The sequence below is a fragment of the Malaclemys terrapin genome, chromosome 5, assembly GCF_027887155.1.
Source record: "Malaclemys terrapin pileata isolate rMalTer1 chromosome 5, rMalTer1.hap1, whole genome shotgun sequence".
In the NCBI taxonomy this organism is placed as follows: domain Eukaryota; kingdom Metazoa; phylum Chordata; order Testudines; family Emydidae; genus Malaclemys; species Malaclemys terrapin.
The window spans coordinates 120,990,557-121,006,148 of NC_071509.1; the positions used below are offsets into that span (position 1 = coordinate 120,990,557).

A 15,592-nucleotide genomic window follows, 5' to 3' on the forward strand; every position below is an offset into this window, starting at 1 on the left:
TATTAAAAGTTAAGGCCCTCAGAGTAACACTACCTCCTCCACGTTACTCCAACTGTGTATTAAAATGTAAATATAACTGCCTAATTAATAATAAAGAGCTATTACATAGATATGTGAAATAGGAATGATTTGACACTCTTCTGAGAACCTTAGATTTTTCATTTTCTGGTATTTTCCATTTTGCAGTTTACTGCCCTAACATGGCATTGAAATAAGGAAATTAAATGCCAAAAACTTGGTATTTTTGTGAACAGAAAAAAGAAACGAAGAGGACTCCCTAAAACTCCCCCCCACTCACATTCGTTATTCCTACTTCTCCTCTCCTCCTCCTAACATCCATCCAACTTTGCAATCAGTCCAGAAACAGACTGCTTTTGATCCCTGCCCTGTGAGAAAAACCTTGTGAGCCCTGCCCATCCCAATGAAGGCTCCAGTAGCATCACACAGAAGGAGTGGCTACAAAGGCTCCCCTCACACCTCACTGATGAGCCGTTCAATGGGGAGTAGAAACAATGCCTAATCTACTTTGCTGAACATGATCACTGGGGACCAGAGGAGTGAGCTGCTGTAGCTATAGCAATATACTAAAGTCCTGACTAATGTTGGGTCTAGTAAGAGAAGGGAAATCATACCCTTTGGTCACATCTTTGTGGAGAAATACAAGGGAAAAATCAACAACACTTCTTCCCAAGCAGCACCAGGGATTAATTCCAGTCCAACCCCTAGCAAGGCAGGACAAATGTTCAGAAATCTCCTCATGCCTGGCTGTGACATAATAATGTTTGTATGCAGGTTTGGCTCTAGTGCTGGGGGCCTAGCTCTATTGCCTGATAACAAGTTCTCTTTTTAGCTCAAGCGGTAAGGGCCTGTGTTTTGGAGCTGTAGGACCAGAATTTTAGTCCTTGCTGGGTGATTTCATCAAGTAACCCATGTCTGTAGCATTTGGATTTCATTATATCAAGGCTTCCTTAGGATCTGCAAAAGTCTTTGAAATTCCCTACTCATCATGCTCACAAAAAAAAAAATTACAAGAGTTGAAATATTTGCTTAACTCAGAATTTTCTTCCTTCTGAATTTTTTGTCTAAGGGTATGTCTATACTATCCACCGGATCGGCAGGCAGCAATCAATCCAGCAGGGGACGATTTATCGCATCTTAGACGCGATAAATCGACCCCCGAATGCTCTCCCGTCGACTCCTGTACTCCACCGTTGCAAGAGGCGCAGGCAGAGTCAACTGGGGAGCGGCAGCGGTCGACTCACCGCAGTGAAGACACCGTGGTGAATAGTTCTAAGTAAATAGACTTCAGCTATGTTATTCATGTAGCTGAAGTTGCATAACTTAGATCGATCCCCCCCGCCCCCTCCCAGTGTAGACCAGGCCTAAGTGATTTTGAGCTACCAGTCAGCAAAAAAAGAGCATTTATATATTTTAGTTAAAAATCATATTTCCTTTATTCTTCAGTAGCTCAAAATGGCTTAAATTGCTTTCTTCAAGCCCAAAATAAATAAATAAAAAAATATCTGGAGCAGGGCCGGCTCCAGGTTTTCTGCCGCCCCAAGCGGCGGAAAAAAAAAAAAAAAAGCCGATCGGCAGTCCTTCGGTGGCAGTTCGGCAGTGGGTCCTTCACTCCCTCTCTTCCTCTTCGGCGGCACTTCGGCGGCAGCTCAAAGAGGAAGAGAGGGACTGAGGGACCCACCGCCAAATTCCCAGAGAAAACCCAGACATGCCACCCCTTTCTATTGGCCGCCCCAAGCACCTGCTTCCTTAGCTGGTGCCTGGAGCCGGCCCTGATCTGGAGTGAGCTCCTACAGAGTTTCACCCCAAAAGGAAAGTTTTTCAAAAAGGTTTCAACCAGTGTCAATCGCACTGTACATAACAAGAGTTATAGTCTATGCTTAATTTGCGATAGTGACTATTATACCAATTCATGTTCTGAGGTATCTTTTTGAATGAATACCCTGGCCCCAATCTTACAGTCCAGGTGTGCACAGCTCATTGCAGGAGCAGGAGCAGTGGGGGCTGAGACAAAATCTAACCAAACATAGCCTGAAAGGCACTTTGGGCCAATGCTAAAAGTTAAACAACAATTCTAGTTTTAAAGATTCAGTCCCTCGACCTTCATGTTAATAGTCTGTGCGCTCTGTCTGTATACGTAACATGTCACCAGCAGCCAAAATAGTTACAATTCAAATGAATAACCCCTGTTGAAATTTAGGTCACATTTTTAACTTTTGCAAATTAAGCAATAAACCAAAAGCACAGTTTGGATCCTTGGCTTTCATACAGCAAATATGTCCAGCAAATAGCCCTTTCACAAAATCAATACATTCCACTCTGGAATCCCAAGAAATGCTTGACAAATTGTAGAGGGGGAAAACAAATGTGAGTCTCAGCCATTACAAATATTAAAATCCCATTTTTACACAGAGATTTTATTCTTCCAAGCAGTAAACAGAAGTTGAAAAAGTAATTTGGTTCATAACGTACTATTAGAGTTACGCTGTGGTCTATCTCCACACCTTTTCTTCCTTTTCCTTGCATTCTTCAGACACAGTGATGCACGAGTACACCAGAGACAATTTATTTAAAACGTGCACACACTGGAGTTTGTACCCTGGCAGTCTACCAGGGGGTATAATGATGATTTAGATGTGGGTGAAATAGTTATCTAGGGCAAATAAATGAAGCAGAAGTGCAGTCTGTGCAATGGTGCAGTTCACTATTGGCCTAAAACCCCCATAGCCAGGGTTGGAGTGCAGGAGAATTGATGGGAGCAGGGAAACAGGAGAATATGCACCTCTCTGGTTCCAAGAGATCACAACTCAAACTACTGTTGTTTGGCCATGACTTCAACCCTATTCCTAGCAGGGCATCTGTCAATGTCCAAACTTACCTGCCCAAGCAAAAGAACATGTCTCACTAAAAAAAGAAAAGAAACCCCAGCAGATGTTTTTTTCATAACAGGATGCTACATGTGCAGCCCCACACTATCACCTGTGAGTGGGTTTTAAGTAGGCTGCAATTTATTAGCTGCAGATGCACAAATTGAGAGTTGTACAAAGTACTAGGCCATACAGGTTTGATTAAGGGGACGGGGTGGGGAGGACCCTTATTCAGAACCCACAGTAATCCTCCATATGAAATATTTCAGATATTCATAGGGCCAGATCCTGAAAAAATTATTCAGCACAAGTAATCCTCCTGAAATCAAACATTTGCATACTTTTGTAGGGGTGAACCAATAGCGATTGGACTAAACAGCCAATATTTGTTGCCCATTTGATCTCTGTAAGTTTCCTCTGTTCCCTGTTGTAAAACGTGTAAAATGTGTTACAAAATCCTGAGGCATCAAAATCCATGTATGACAACAACCAAATGTACATGTACAAAATTCTTCTTAAGAGTTATCACATCCTCTGTAAAGTGTTCTCCAGCTATCACACTACCATCAACAAAGAAGAAATACACAAGGGACAAGAAAAGGGAACAATGCCTATTTATGGAAGCCAGCTGCAAAACAACAATATCAGTAAGAAAAATGTTCTTGTCCATCACAATAATAAGCCTCCACTTGAGGCAATTAAACTTATTTTGTCATCACAAAAGGGAAAATACCCAGCAAGCAGAAAAAGCAACAACAGACAACGCCTTTTAATACTGTGCTTTAAAATAGCATCCATCTGCTTTTAAAGGTACTCACAATTTGCACTATTTTAAATTTCATCACTGTGGCTGCTTTGTCTTTCCTGATGAACCATCACATCATCATTCCATAAAGGAGCTTTCATATAGACCTTCATGCACCAATTTATAGATTTAAGTAATACAAATGCAGAATAAAGTAATAAACAGAACAATCAGAAGATATAAAAGAAACAAACATGTTTTTAGCTATGATTTCAAGAAAAAATTATACAGGACCACAGTTTACCAGCTGGCAGAGGAAGGTATAAAATTACACCTTCCTAAAGAGCTATGTTTCCAGAATAGAAGCTGTTTGGTTTGCAGAGCTTACAAATGTTGCTCTGTGATCTGTCAAACTTCCAAACTCCTTGAATAAGGCTATTTGGTTTACACAGTTTACAAACTCCATAGACTGTGGAGTTTACAAAATGTTTTGTGGTGCTTATAAACAAAGTGGAGTTTTAATGGCTAAGTGTATCCTTTCAAAATTACAGGGGTGGAGCACAGAGCTTATAAACCATGGTAAGCGCACCTTTCAGATGTGGGATATTTTCTATGGCAGTCAGTTGCAGTTGAAGTCAATCTGGAGACAACACCCCAAAATAAAGTAGCTTAATTAAGGATCCCTCACACTGTGCCAACTCAATTCACTTTGTCACTTTATTTTTGTCGTTGCTGCTGCTCTGATCCAGTGAAAGACACTGTGGTTAATTAAAAAGTCATGTTTTGTTTAATGAATTTTTGGGAGACACATGAAATGTCCCAACATGGTGTTAGAGGCACTGTGGTGTCTTTCAGATGACACATAAAACTACAGTCATAATCACACGTGCTCTTTGGGATCCTATGGAAACAGAAGTGTCAGCCCCAGCATTTCAGCCATATTCCAATTAGCGAGATCATAATGGGCCTGAACCAAATAGAAGATACCCATTGGCTTCAGTGGGCTTTGGATCAGGCCCACTCTACCTACAAATTCTCCTATCAGTTGCAACTAGCTGAAGTATTTTTCTTCGTTTCCTGTTCTAAATTGTTATGTCGGTTGTTGTGCACTAATAGTAATAGTTGTCACATTCAACCCTGGAGATGGTTAAACTCCACTGAGGAACAGTGAGATTCCTAAATACAGCTTGAAAAGTTATTTGGATGTCCTTCCAGACACCAAGTTCTACATAAGTACAAGGTTTTATCGTTATTAATTTGTAGAATATGACACGAACACTAGGCCACCACCAGCCCTGATATTCAAGGCTAGATGCTGCCCGTAGCTACATTTTATTTTATAAACAAATTATTAGTTTGTTGTGCAAGGTCTTCTCTATTTGTTTCAGCTGGGCACATCTTTCTAAAGGTTCTCTCTTTCTGCACCATTTACTCCGGATGCTAAAACTTTGCAACAATTTGTGATATTTCACAAATACATGCGGCAACTGCATTCCAAAGGAGAAAAGGAAGTCAAATGAGTACATTACATTGTTCTGACCAAGTGTTTTGGCCAGCATTTAATTTAATAATAAAAATGGATCTCCATGTTGCTGACATTGGGAGCCTTGTTCATTGTTTAATAGCTTTGTTAAAAAAAACCCACCCAATTAAATTGTTAATCAAGACTCATTTACCATGCAATCAAACTCAAATAAGAAATGTTACTGTAAAATAATCCATAAAAGAATCAAGGCCTTAAACTGTTAGTTGACAAACAGGTTCTGAAACAAACACCAAGTAATCGACACTAGTAGAAATCACTTTAGCATTCACTGACCTCTCTCTTAATCAATACTGGGAAATTAACAGTAGTCAGTGAGCACTGTAAAAGTGTCAACAGGCAACCTTTTAATGTTCTAACAGAAAAGAAGGAGTGCGAGGGAGAAATTGCCATGCAGCAGGCAAAGCAACAATGTAAAAAAATACTCATGATTGAGCTAATAATTATTTACACACCAGTACCACATTTCTGGAATTTGTTAATTTTCAGTAGCATAAACTTTGGGGCAGTTTTGCAACTTTTCATGCTTTAATTGCTATTTCTAGTCTCATGTCAGAACGCCATTTTGTCTTTTGCCCTGTAGGGGCTAGAGCGTCTAGTGAGCTGCTAGTCTGCCTCCACCTTTACATGAAGAAATTAAGAAAAAGTCAAGGGTTTGGGCATGAAAATCCCCACCAGTTCAAACAGCTGCTGCGATGTACAGATTATGAAGTAGGATTGACAGAAATGGAGGAGATGTTCGAGGATCTAGGAGAATATGACAAACAACAGTATTCAAATCAGAGCTACAAAAATAAATCCCTTATTATCCTAATTCAAAAGACACCCTTACTAAATATTTCACTTTGGACTATACTGGAACTGGAATTAGTGGTTAGAGTTTACTGAACTCCTCTTCTTTCCAGCTCCACTCCTCAGTGGAAAAATCAGCATGTCTGGAACTCTCAGAACTCTTTTACCCACACTCAGGAATAGCCTTATTCAGCAATAGATCATAGCTGCATCAATGCTGATCCCTAAGCATAGACAAAGGTATGCAAGGGTTTGCACAGACAGGGCTCATGGAGGTTTATCCCTTCTCATAATCGGGGTAAAACCCGATTAGCTCAATCACTGCAAAACTCCGGTTGCCCTTGTCTGCTCTTAGGGGTCAGTCCCAGCACAACTCCACCGACTGCTTAATTGGAGCAGTTCCCGATTGCAGCCTCTGTAGAAGACCTTCCACGAACCCTCTCCCTCCAAAGTAGAAGAGGCCTGATCAGGAGTATGGAGCTCAGGGGATGATTGGGCAAGCTAAGCTAAAGAAGAAGGAAAGTCTCAGAGGAAAATATCCCATTGTTAACTACACTTCACTCCACAGATCAGACTAGGAAACTCTCCTGTATTATTTCCAAGCAATGTAACCGGCATCACTGGACAACTTATATCAGCACTTACAGTTGGATGCATGAGCTTCTCCCTCCCAACACAAACCTCTGTGTGGGGGAAAAAAGAACCAACAATATTGTTCATCTACTTCAGAATGAGATAGATTTGTTCAGGACAGAAATCCTGGGGTGACACACAGTATACTGTTAGCCAGAGAACCCTGAAAGGGGGACTAGGAGAAGAGACAGTGCAAGGAGCCTCCCTCCTCACTGCACCCCTTACAGTAACCATCCATGTGCCGACATTTAGCGCTTCCTGAGCTCAAAAACAGGACACGTCTGGGGCGCCTCTGGTACTAGACGCAAAGAAGGCAGGGAAGAGCAGCGCGAGGCCAGAGCCTTGGTCCTACGTTCCCCTTCCACACTAGCCAGGAGAGCTGAACAGGATGCAATACCACTGACTTTCAGTTTCATGCACTTACACAACCAGAGAACTGGGCTGAAGAAATCTGAATTATTGCTCATGGTTTAGAACCTCTTTCTCCTCACTATAGTGTATAGTGTACCTATTACCAGCAAACCCCTGAACAGCTGAGGACCATTCCTTCAATAGCACCATGCTGCTAGAAGAATGGGTCTGATGAAATGCTTAAAAGAATTTTCTTGGGTTGAAAATAAATGTGGACTTATTATAATAAGAATCTACATCTCTTCTCTCTGACATGTCTCGATCTTGTAAAGATATAGCAGCCAACTGTCAAAAGCTAAGAAGAAAAATAAGCCAACGGGGAACGGCACCTGCCTGTCTTACCTTTGGGAGATTACCATCAGCAGTGAATACCAGACATTTTCCTCAAACCAGAGTATTGTTTAATTTTAGCAGCTGGAACAAAGCATAACAACAAGCTTATAGGTGTGTCTGTCTTACCCAAGCCCCATCACCCTGTGGCGGGGGCCAGGGAGGTTTTGATTCTTCAGACCCTCCAGTGGAGCATGTCTCTATTCCTAAGGGACAGTTCCCTGATAGTGACTCCCCTGCCCAAGAGAGGGACTATTGAATTGCTTAGTGTCCTTCTGAGCTTTTGGATCCCAGCCGTGGCAAAACAAGGCTTATTACTTTGCTAGTACTTCCCAGCTAATAGCTCAGGCAGGCGGCTGCTCATCTGGGGCCACTGTGTTGCCTTCCTGTTAGTTTCCTATCAGGCCTGCTATTAAACTAAACCAGCATACGTATAAAACATTCTACTAACTCAGTACAGTCACACTGTTACCATTCCCAACACTGGGTAACATAGTATTTGTAAACGAATACAGACCAGCCCCATGTCCTCCGCAGTCACTTCGACCTCAAAACAACAGTAACTAGGCATAGGGGCTTTATCTTTTCTGTACGGAGAACTACACTGACCTGGTATTTTGATCTTTTCTTTTTTTCACTTGAGAAATAGTGAATAAAAAGGTAGAAACACACAGAATCGTGGCACTTCACTTTCCTTGGCATAACACTCACTTTTCCTTTGTCTCTAAATTCTGACCACTGCCAACACCATTGGCAGAGCTCTAGTACAGACCAGACAGCAGCACTGTAACCACCCGGTCCTTCAACCCTTTCAGAGCAGGTTTAAAACACCAGCAGCTACCAGGCCACCATCTATGCTAGCACTCCCCATTGCTATCACGGTGCAGCTGGCAGCAATGGTGGAGAATTTTAGGCAGATAAATCTAACCCACACTAGGCTAAAGGCATCCCCGTCTGCCCTGTGTCCAGCACATCAATCAGGTCTAGCATACCAAATACTTCAGTGGATTTCAAACCTATCTGCTTTTCTTTGGAAGTTCTCCATTTCCACCTGTGGGTCATGCCACCTTTTCCTTCCCTCCTCATCAAAATACATCATTGGATGGACACTTCATCTTGAGAGTCATTCATTAAGAAAATGAACGAGGAGTCATGAGGAGTTGAAGGCTATAAGGCAGAACTTCACTTTCTTCTTGTAAAGCTTTTTGTTCTGCTTTGTTAAAAAAAATTATTTCTCTACTTGCTCATTGATGAACAAGACCACAGATTCCAATGACAAAAAGAAGCCCCAAAAGAACATATTTTTTTAATATTCAATGTCCTGCATAGCTGCTCTGATACCCATTTCTAGAGCTGGGTGGCAGCAGTCTTCCTGTCCTGCGAAGCTCTGAGATTTCAGATACATTCCCGCTGCACATCAAGGAAAAAACCAAGACCTTTCAACATTTTTTAAAAACAAAAAAACAAAGACACACCCAACGCAAACTAGCCAACAAGCTGGTGGTCGGAGCACTCACCTGGGATGTGGCTGACCCAGCTTCAAGTCCTGCCTGATTCGGAGCAGATACTTGAACCTGGGTCTCCCATTACCCAGGCGAGTGCCCTAACCACTGGGCATTTAACTATTCTTGTGTTCTGACCAGAAATTCCATCCTGGACCTCAGAAACCTTCCCCAACGAAAGTTTCATCGAAACTTGTCCATTTCCAGGAAAAGTTTCCGTTTCAATAAAGCAGCATTTTCCAATGCAAATCTTCAGTCACACAATTCATGACCATTTCTATTCCTGTGTGTAAGTGCTGGTAAATGTTAGCTTCTTAATGGTGACCCACATGTGTGATTCTGTATACACCAATGTTTGCAATCCTGTGGTACTGAGTTTTTTTCTGATTCCAGTAATGAATGGAGACTAACAACACTATAAAATTTACAAGATTATCTGTAACTTTCAGGTTTATTTATGGGCTCTTCAACCTCAAAGAAAACCAAACACACTATGTCCCCACCACCAACAGGCTGGTTAAAGTTTCAAACGGCAATAATTTGACACAGAATCATAGAAGATTAGGGTTGGAAGAGGCCTCAGGAGGTCATCTAGTCCAACCCCCTGCTCAGAGCAGGACTAACACCAACTAAATCATCCCAACCAGGGCTTTGTCAAGCTGGGCCTTAAAACTACTAAGGATGGAGATTCCACCACCTCCCTAGGTAACCCCTTCCAGTGCTTCACCATCCTCCTAGTGAAATAGTGTTTCCTAACATCCAACCTAGACCTCCCCGACCGCAACTTGAGATCATTGCTCCTTGTTCTGTCATCTGCCACCACTGAAAACAGCCGAGCTCCATCCTCTTTGGAACCCCCCCTTCAGGTAGCTGAAGGCTGCTATCAAATCCCCCCTCATTCTTCTCTTCTGCATATTAAACAAGCCCAGTTCCCTCAGCCTCTCCTCGTAAATCATGTGCCCCAGCCCCCTAATCATTTTCGTTGCCCTCCCCTGGATTCTGTCCAATTTGTCCACATCCTCTCTGTAGTGGGGGGGGCTACAAACTGGACAATACTTCAGATGTGGCCTCATCAGTGCCGAATAGAGGGGAATAATCACTTCCCTTGATCTGCTGGCAACGCTCCTACTAATGCAGCCCAAAATGCCGTTAGCCTTCTTGGCAACAAGGGCACACTGCTGACTCATATCCAGCTTCTCGTCCACTGTAATCCCCAGTCCTTTTCTGCAGAACTGCTGCTTAGCCAGTCGGTCCCCAGCCTGTAGCAGTGCATGGGATTCATCCATCCTAAGTGCAGGACTCTGCACTTGTCCTTGTTGAACCTCATCAGATTTCTTTTGTCCCAATCCTCCAATTTGTCTAGGTCACTCTGGACCCTATCCCTACCCTCCAGCATATCTACCTCTCCCCACAGCTTAGTGTCATCTGCAAACGTGCTGAAGGTGCAATCTATCCCATTGTCCAGATCATTAATAAAGATGTACAAAACTGGCCCCAGGAGCATTTTGCTTGATATCGGCTGCCAACTAGACATCGATCCGTTGATCACTACCTGTTGAGCCTGACGACCTAGCCAGCTTTCTATCCACCATATAGTCCATTCATCCAATCCATATTTTTTCACTTGCTGGCAAGAATACTGTATGAGACCGTATCAAAAGCTTTGCTAAAGTCAAGATATATCACGTCCACTGCTTTCCCCATATCCACAGAGCAAGTTATCCTCATCGTAGAAGGCAATCAGGTTGGTCAAGCATGACTTGCCCTTGTTGAATCCATGTTGACTGTTCCTGATCACCGTCCTCTCTTCCAACTGCTTCAAAATGGTTTTCTTGAGGACCTGCTCCATGATTTTTCTAGGGACTGAGGTGAGGCTGACAGGTCTGTCGTTCCCCAGGTTCTCCTTCTTCCCTTTTTTAAAGATGGGCACTATATTTGCCTTTTTCCAATCATCCAGGACCTCCCCTGATCACCACGAGTTTTCAAAGATAATGACCAATGGCTCTGCAATCACATCAGCCAATTCCCTCAGTACCCTCGGATGCATTAGATCTGGACCCATGGACTTGTGCAAGTCCAGCTTTTCTAAATAGTCCTTAACCTGTTCTTTCACCACTGAGGGCTACTCACCTCTTCCCCATACTGTGTTACCCAGCACAGCAGTGTGGGAGCTAATCTCGTCTGTGAAGACCGAGGCAAAAAAAGCACTGAGTACTTCAGCTTTTTTCCACATCATCTGTCACTAGGTTGCCTCCCCCATGCATTAAGGGTCCCACACTTTCCCTGACCTTTTTCTTGTTGCTAACATGCCTGTAGAAACCCTTCTTGTTACTCTTCACATCCCTTGCTAGCTGCAACTCCAGTTGTGTTTTGGCCTTCCTGATTATACCCCTGCATGCTCGAGCAATATTTTTATACTCCTCCCTAGTCATCTGACCAAGTTTCCGCTTCTTGTAAGCTTCCTTTTTGTGTTTAAGCTCACCGAAGATTTCACTGTTAAACCAAGCTGGTCGCCTGCCATATTTGCTATTCTTTCTGCACATCAGAATGGTTTGTTCCTGTGCCCTCAATAAGACTTCTTTAAATTACAGCCAGCTTTCCTGGACTCCTTTCCCCTCATATTAGCCTCCCAGGCGATCCTGCCCATCACTTCCCTACGGGAGTCAAAGTCTGCTTTTCTGAAGTCCAGGGTCCATATTTTGCTACTCTCCTTTCTTCCTTTTGTGTGGATCCTGAACTCAACCATCTCATGGTCTCTGCTGCCCATGTTGCCACCCACTTCTACTTCCCCTACCAATTCTTCCCTGTTTGTAAGCAGCTGGTCAAGAGGAGAACAGCCCCTGGTTGGTTCCTCCAGTAACTGCACCAGGAAGTTGTCCCTAACACTCTCCAAAACCTTCCTGGATTGTCTGTGCACTGCTGTATTGCTCTCCCAGCAGATGTCCAGGCAGCACTGACTGAGAACACTCATCACTTAACGCAGTGCAGTTATCTAAAATAATCATTGTTCTGACAACCACCTGGGATTTTGAATCATGGAGGTTTAATGGCTGTAAGAACAAGTGAGTAGGAAGTAACTCTGCATCTCTGCACAGGGCCCTACGATCTGAAGCTCCATCACAATGTACGCAGAAGTTCACATTAGCCCTGGAGGAGTCCATTACATCCTTGCCTCCAGAAAGGAGGAAGAGTCTGGACCAGAAGGAAGCAGTCAGCAGAACCAGTGAATCTTGTGGCAACTCCCACGCGCTCTCTGCAGACCCCCATCCCCTCCAGATAGGTCTCTGGGCCCTCTAGGAGCACAGCTCCCGTCAGCGCCACAGTGCCATTGGATCTGGATCACACACTCCTAAATCAAGAGGGTTTGCATGTCTCACCACCTGGAAGCCTGCCCTGTGATGCCGTCTTCCCTAAATGCCCTCTCTAGATGTTGTGCAGAGAAGCCTCCAGGATGTGTGGCAGAAAAGGAAGAATGTTGTGTAGATGCAACTTTCTTCCTTCTACAAATTTGGGGGATTTTCTGCTCCATTTTTCTCCTGATTTCACCACCTAAGAAACTGCTTTAAAAAAGTGTTTCGAAATGCCAACAAACTCCCTCCCACCACCCCAAAAGGACAACTCAAACCCCAAATGTTACCCTTAAAGACTGCATCCATTGTTTAGGGAATTTATAGGATCAGCTGAAACGGTGAGAATTCCGAGCTGTGTCTCTTGCCACCTGCTTCAAAATGTGCTCAGCTGAAGTGAAAGAAAGCGGGGGTCGGGGGAGAGAAAACCATGAACTTACTGAAAACAACTTGGTCCAAAAATGGTGGCCAGATTGAAAATGTTCATTCTGTTCATCATGTGATGCTCAGCAACTCGGGTCAAGAACCGGCACAGGTACTTCAGCAGGCAGTAGTTGGCATCAGGCAGCTCTTTTATTAGATCTTTCAAGTTGTTCTCCTTCTCAGCATCATTGCTAGGGTCTGGGAAGAAGAGGGGGAGGAAGAACATGGGTTCTGAGCTCGATCCTTCATCACCTCCCATTTACTGATGGACATTAACTAAAGTAGTTAAATGGACAGGATCAGATTCTTTTGTAAGGGCTGGTCTACACACAAACCTGCACTGGAATAACTAAATCGGAAACTGATGCAAGCTTGTGTGTAGACCAGCCCTTATTTACACAGGATTAAATCCAGATTAACTCAATTAAACCCATATAGTTATACCTGTGTGACAAACCTCTGCCCAAAAATCCTGCCTCAAAACACACTTTTACCATTCAATCAGCCTGTCTTTTTCTAATCCACCTCTCCAAACAGTGCACCCATGGCACTCATATATGGGAACTTCCTGTTCATCTTATTAGACTGAAATTTCTTTAGGCAGGATACTAAATGCATTCTGTGCAATAAAATAAATAATCTGGGCTTGAAACACTTGCCTGAAACCTCTCAGCCAAAGCAGGGCTGGATTTACACCTTAGGCACCTCTAGGCACAGCATCTTCAATGCCCCCTCCTCCCCCTACAACCGACCTTTGAGTTTTCTGTAAAAAATGAAACTTTTAACCCACCTTTAACGTTTAGGCGCCCCTTGGCACGTGCCCTACAGTGCCTAATGGGAAATCCGGCCCTGAGCCTAAGGACTAACCAGAGTGAAACTGCCATCATAACACTCAGAGCCAGCCTCGCTGTAGTTTATTCTGTTCTGGTTATTTGGCATTGTATTTATTTGCATGGTCATACCTTTGTGTTATACTTTGGTGCTCTTCTTCTTGGCTTCACTACACTTTTTCTTTCCCACATATCACCACATCTTTTCTTAAGGGCTTTTTGTGTGTGTGGGGGCTACGATTCCCCTTTCCCCTCTCTCCCTCTAATCTGTACTTGACTATCTTCTCCCCTTTCTTCTTCCACTAGCCACAAAATCTCTTTCCTCATACCATACTTCTATAATTTATCCTACCGCTTTCTCCCGCTCATCCAGTCCATGGGCTCTTTCCCCATCCCAGAGGATGGGTCTTGGATACTGCGTCTTGCTGCAGCTCTACCGTTCCCTTTGCTCTGTGGCTGTATGAAGAAGGTCTCTGTGATACCCTATCCCTCCCTCAGTCTTTGGTTTTCAGTTCCCCTCCTCGTGATTAGCTCCAGTGATATTTGATTAGTGCTTGTGAAGTGTTTAAATGCCATAGCAATAAGTACCAGAAGAAAAGCTAATAAACATATTTGTGAAAATGTACATTAGACTTTTCAAAACTTTTTTTTTTTTAAACTCTTACCTCCTTTTTCTTGGTCATTTGTTTTAGTATAGCACAAAAAACCCAGTTGTATAAGAATGATCTATAAAGCAAGCAAGAACTGCATGATGGTTCAGGTGTTGTATAGTTCCTGAACTATAATTTTAACATTCTGTTATTGGAATATGTTTCGGCAAATACTCCTTAAAGTGTACTTTTATATAGGTCCAATTCTGTAACCTTTGCTCACGCTGAATAACACTTACATGAGCAGTCTTGCTGAAGTCAAAGGGCTCAGTCACAGGTGTAAGTGCGACTGTATGTAAGGAGTGCGGAATCAGGACTGTTTGGGGAAACAGGAAATGTAGCTCATCCGAAGAAGTGGGATGTAGCCCACGAAAGCTTATGCTCAAATAAATTTGTTAGTCTCTAAGGTGCCACAAGTACTCTTGTTCTTTTTGCGGATCCAGACTAACACGGCTGCTACTCTAAAACCTAGCTCTATTACTGTATCCTATATATAAACAAGTCTTTTTTTTCCCTGTGTACAAATGGAAAAAGAAAGGGTGATGTTTGTTAGTAGCTATGTTTTGTGGGTGAAACTGCAGTATGCTATTGACGTCTCTAATGTGAATTTGCACATCTGTGGATTTTTAGAAGAAATTGCATGAATTGTGAGGGTATTGTATTACAAGTAGAGCTGGGAAGAAAATAGAAATTGCACTTCATGGAGGATTTCAAGATTTTGAAATTTTGTTTTATTCCGAATTGGAACAAAAGGCAGAAATGTCAAAGGTTCTCTAATTTTTTAAAAAAGTAATTTTGGATCAATAAGATCATTTTGTTTTGACAAAATCATTTCATTCAGAAATGTTTTGCTTCTACCTAGTTTTAACGCTGCAGGTAAAACTGACAGGTAACTAAGTTTTTTTCCTCTGTGATTGATTTAAGATCTATTCAGTAACACTTATAGCTCCTCCTGTTTCTTTCTTGCTACTGGAGAGGCATCCTTGCTCCGTGTAACCCCACTTTAACTCTTCTGTCTCCCTGATACTGACCTACTTTGTCAGGGATGGACAATTGGGGCTGTACCCAATCTGCCGGATAACATTACTTGGCCTGAACTTTACCAGTTCAGGGCAGGCAATCCGGCAGCACCAGGGCCAAGAAGGGGGCAGGACATGGAGTCACAAGGGGAAACCCCACCTGTGCATGTCACATGATGCTGTGGCAAGAGCCAATGGGCCACAGCAGGCAGCCATGTCACCGCTTCAGGACAGCAGCCACCCTGAGGGGTGAGCACAGGGGTGGGCTCACTCTCCACACCCCTACCCAGACCCTCCCCAGGACCTGACCTCTCTCCCCCACCACATCACATCCCCAGGCCCACCAAAGGGTTTTAGTGGATTTTGTCACCATGTACTACCTTAAAGTTGCCCATCCCTGTACTATGTGTTCCTAGCAGAAGAGTATCTTGTCCCAAAGCAGCTAGTGGTTTGAAGAGAGAATACATAATGCTGTGAGTCAA

The 15,592-nt window shown here is 43.2% G+C and overlaps 1 protein-coding gene across 6 annotated transcripts in view; it reads right to left on the minus strand.

Moving 5' to 3' along the window:
- The window catches only part of LOC128838332 (protein FAM13A-like), a 359,314-nt gene that overhangs the window by 158,269 nt on the left and 185,453 nt on the right, over positions 1-15,592 (minus strand). For 5 of the 6 annotated variants that reach the window (XM_054030435.1, XM_054030434.1, XM_054030433.1 and 2 more), the window contains exon 4: positions 12,629-12,809. The exons of the other annotated variant lie outside the window; for it this stretch is intronic. In XM_054030435.1, coding sequence (XP_053886410.1) covers positions 12,629-12,809 — 181 coding nt within the window. The remainder of the gene's footprint in view (positions 1-12,628; positions 12,810-15,592) is intronic. 6 annotated transcript variants of the gene reach the window in all.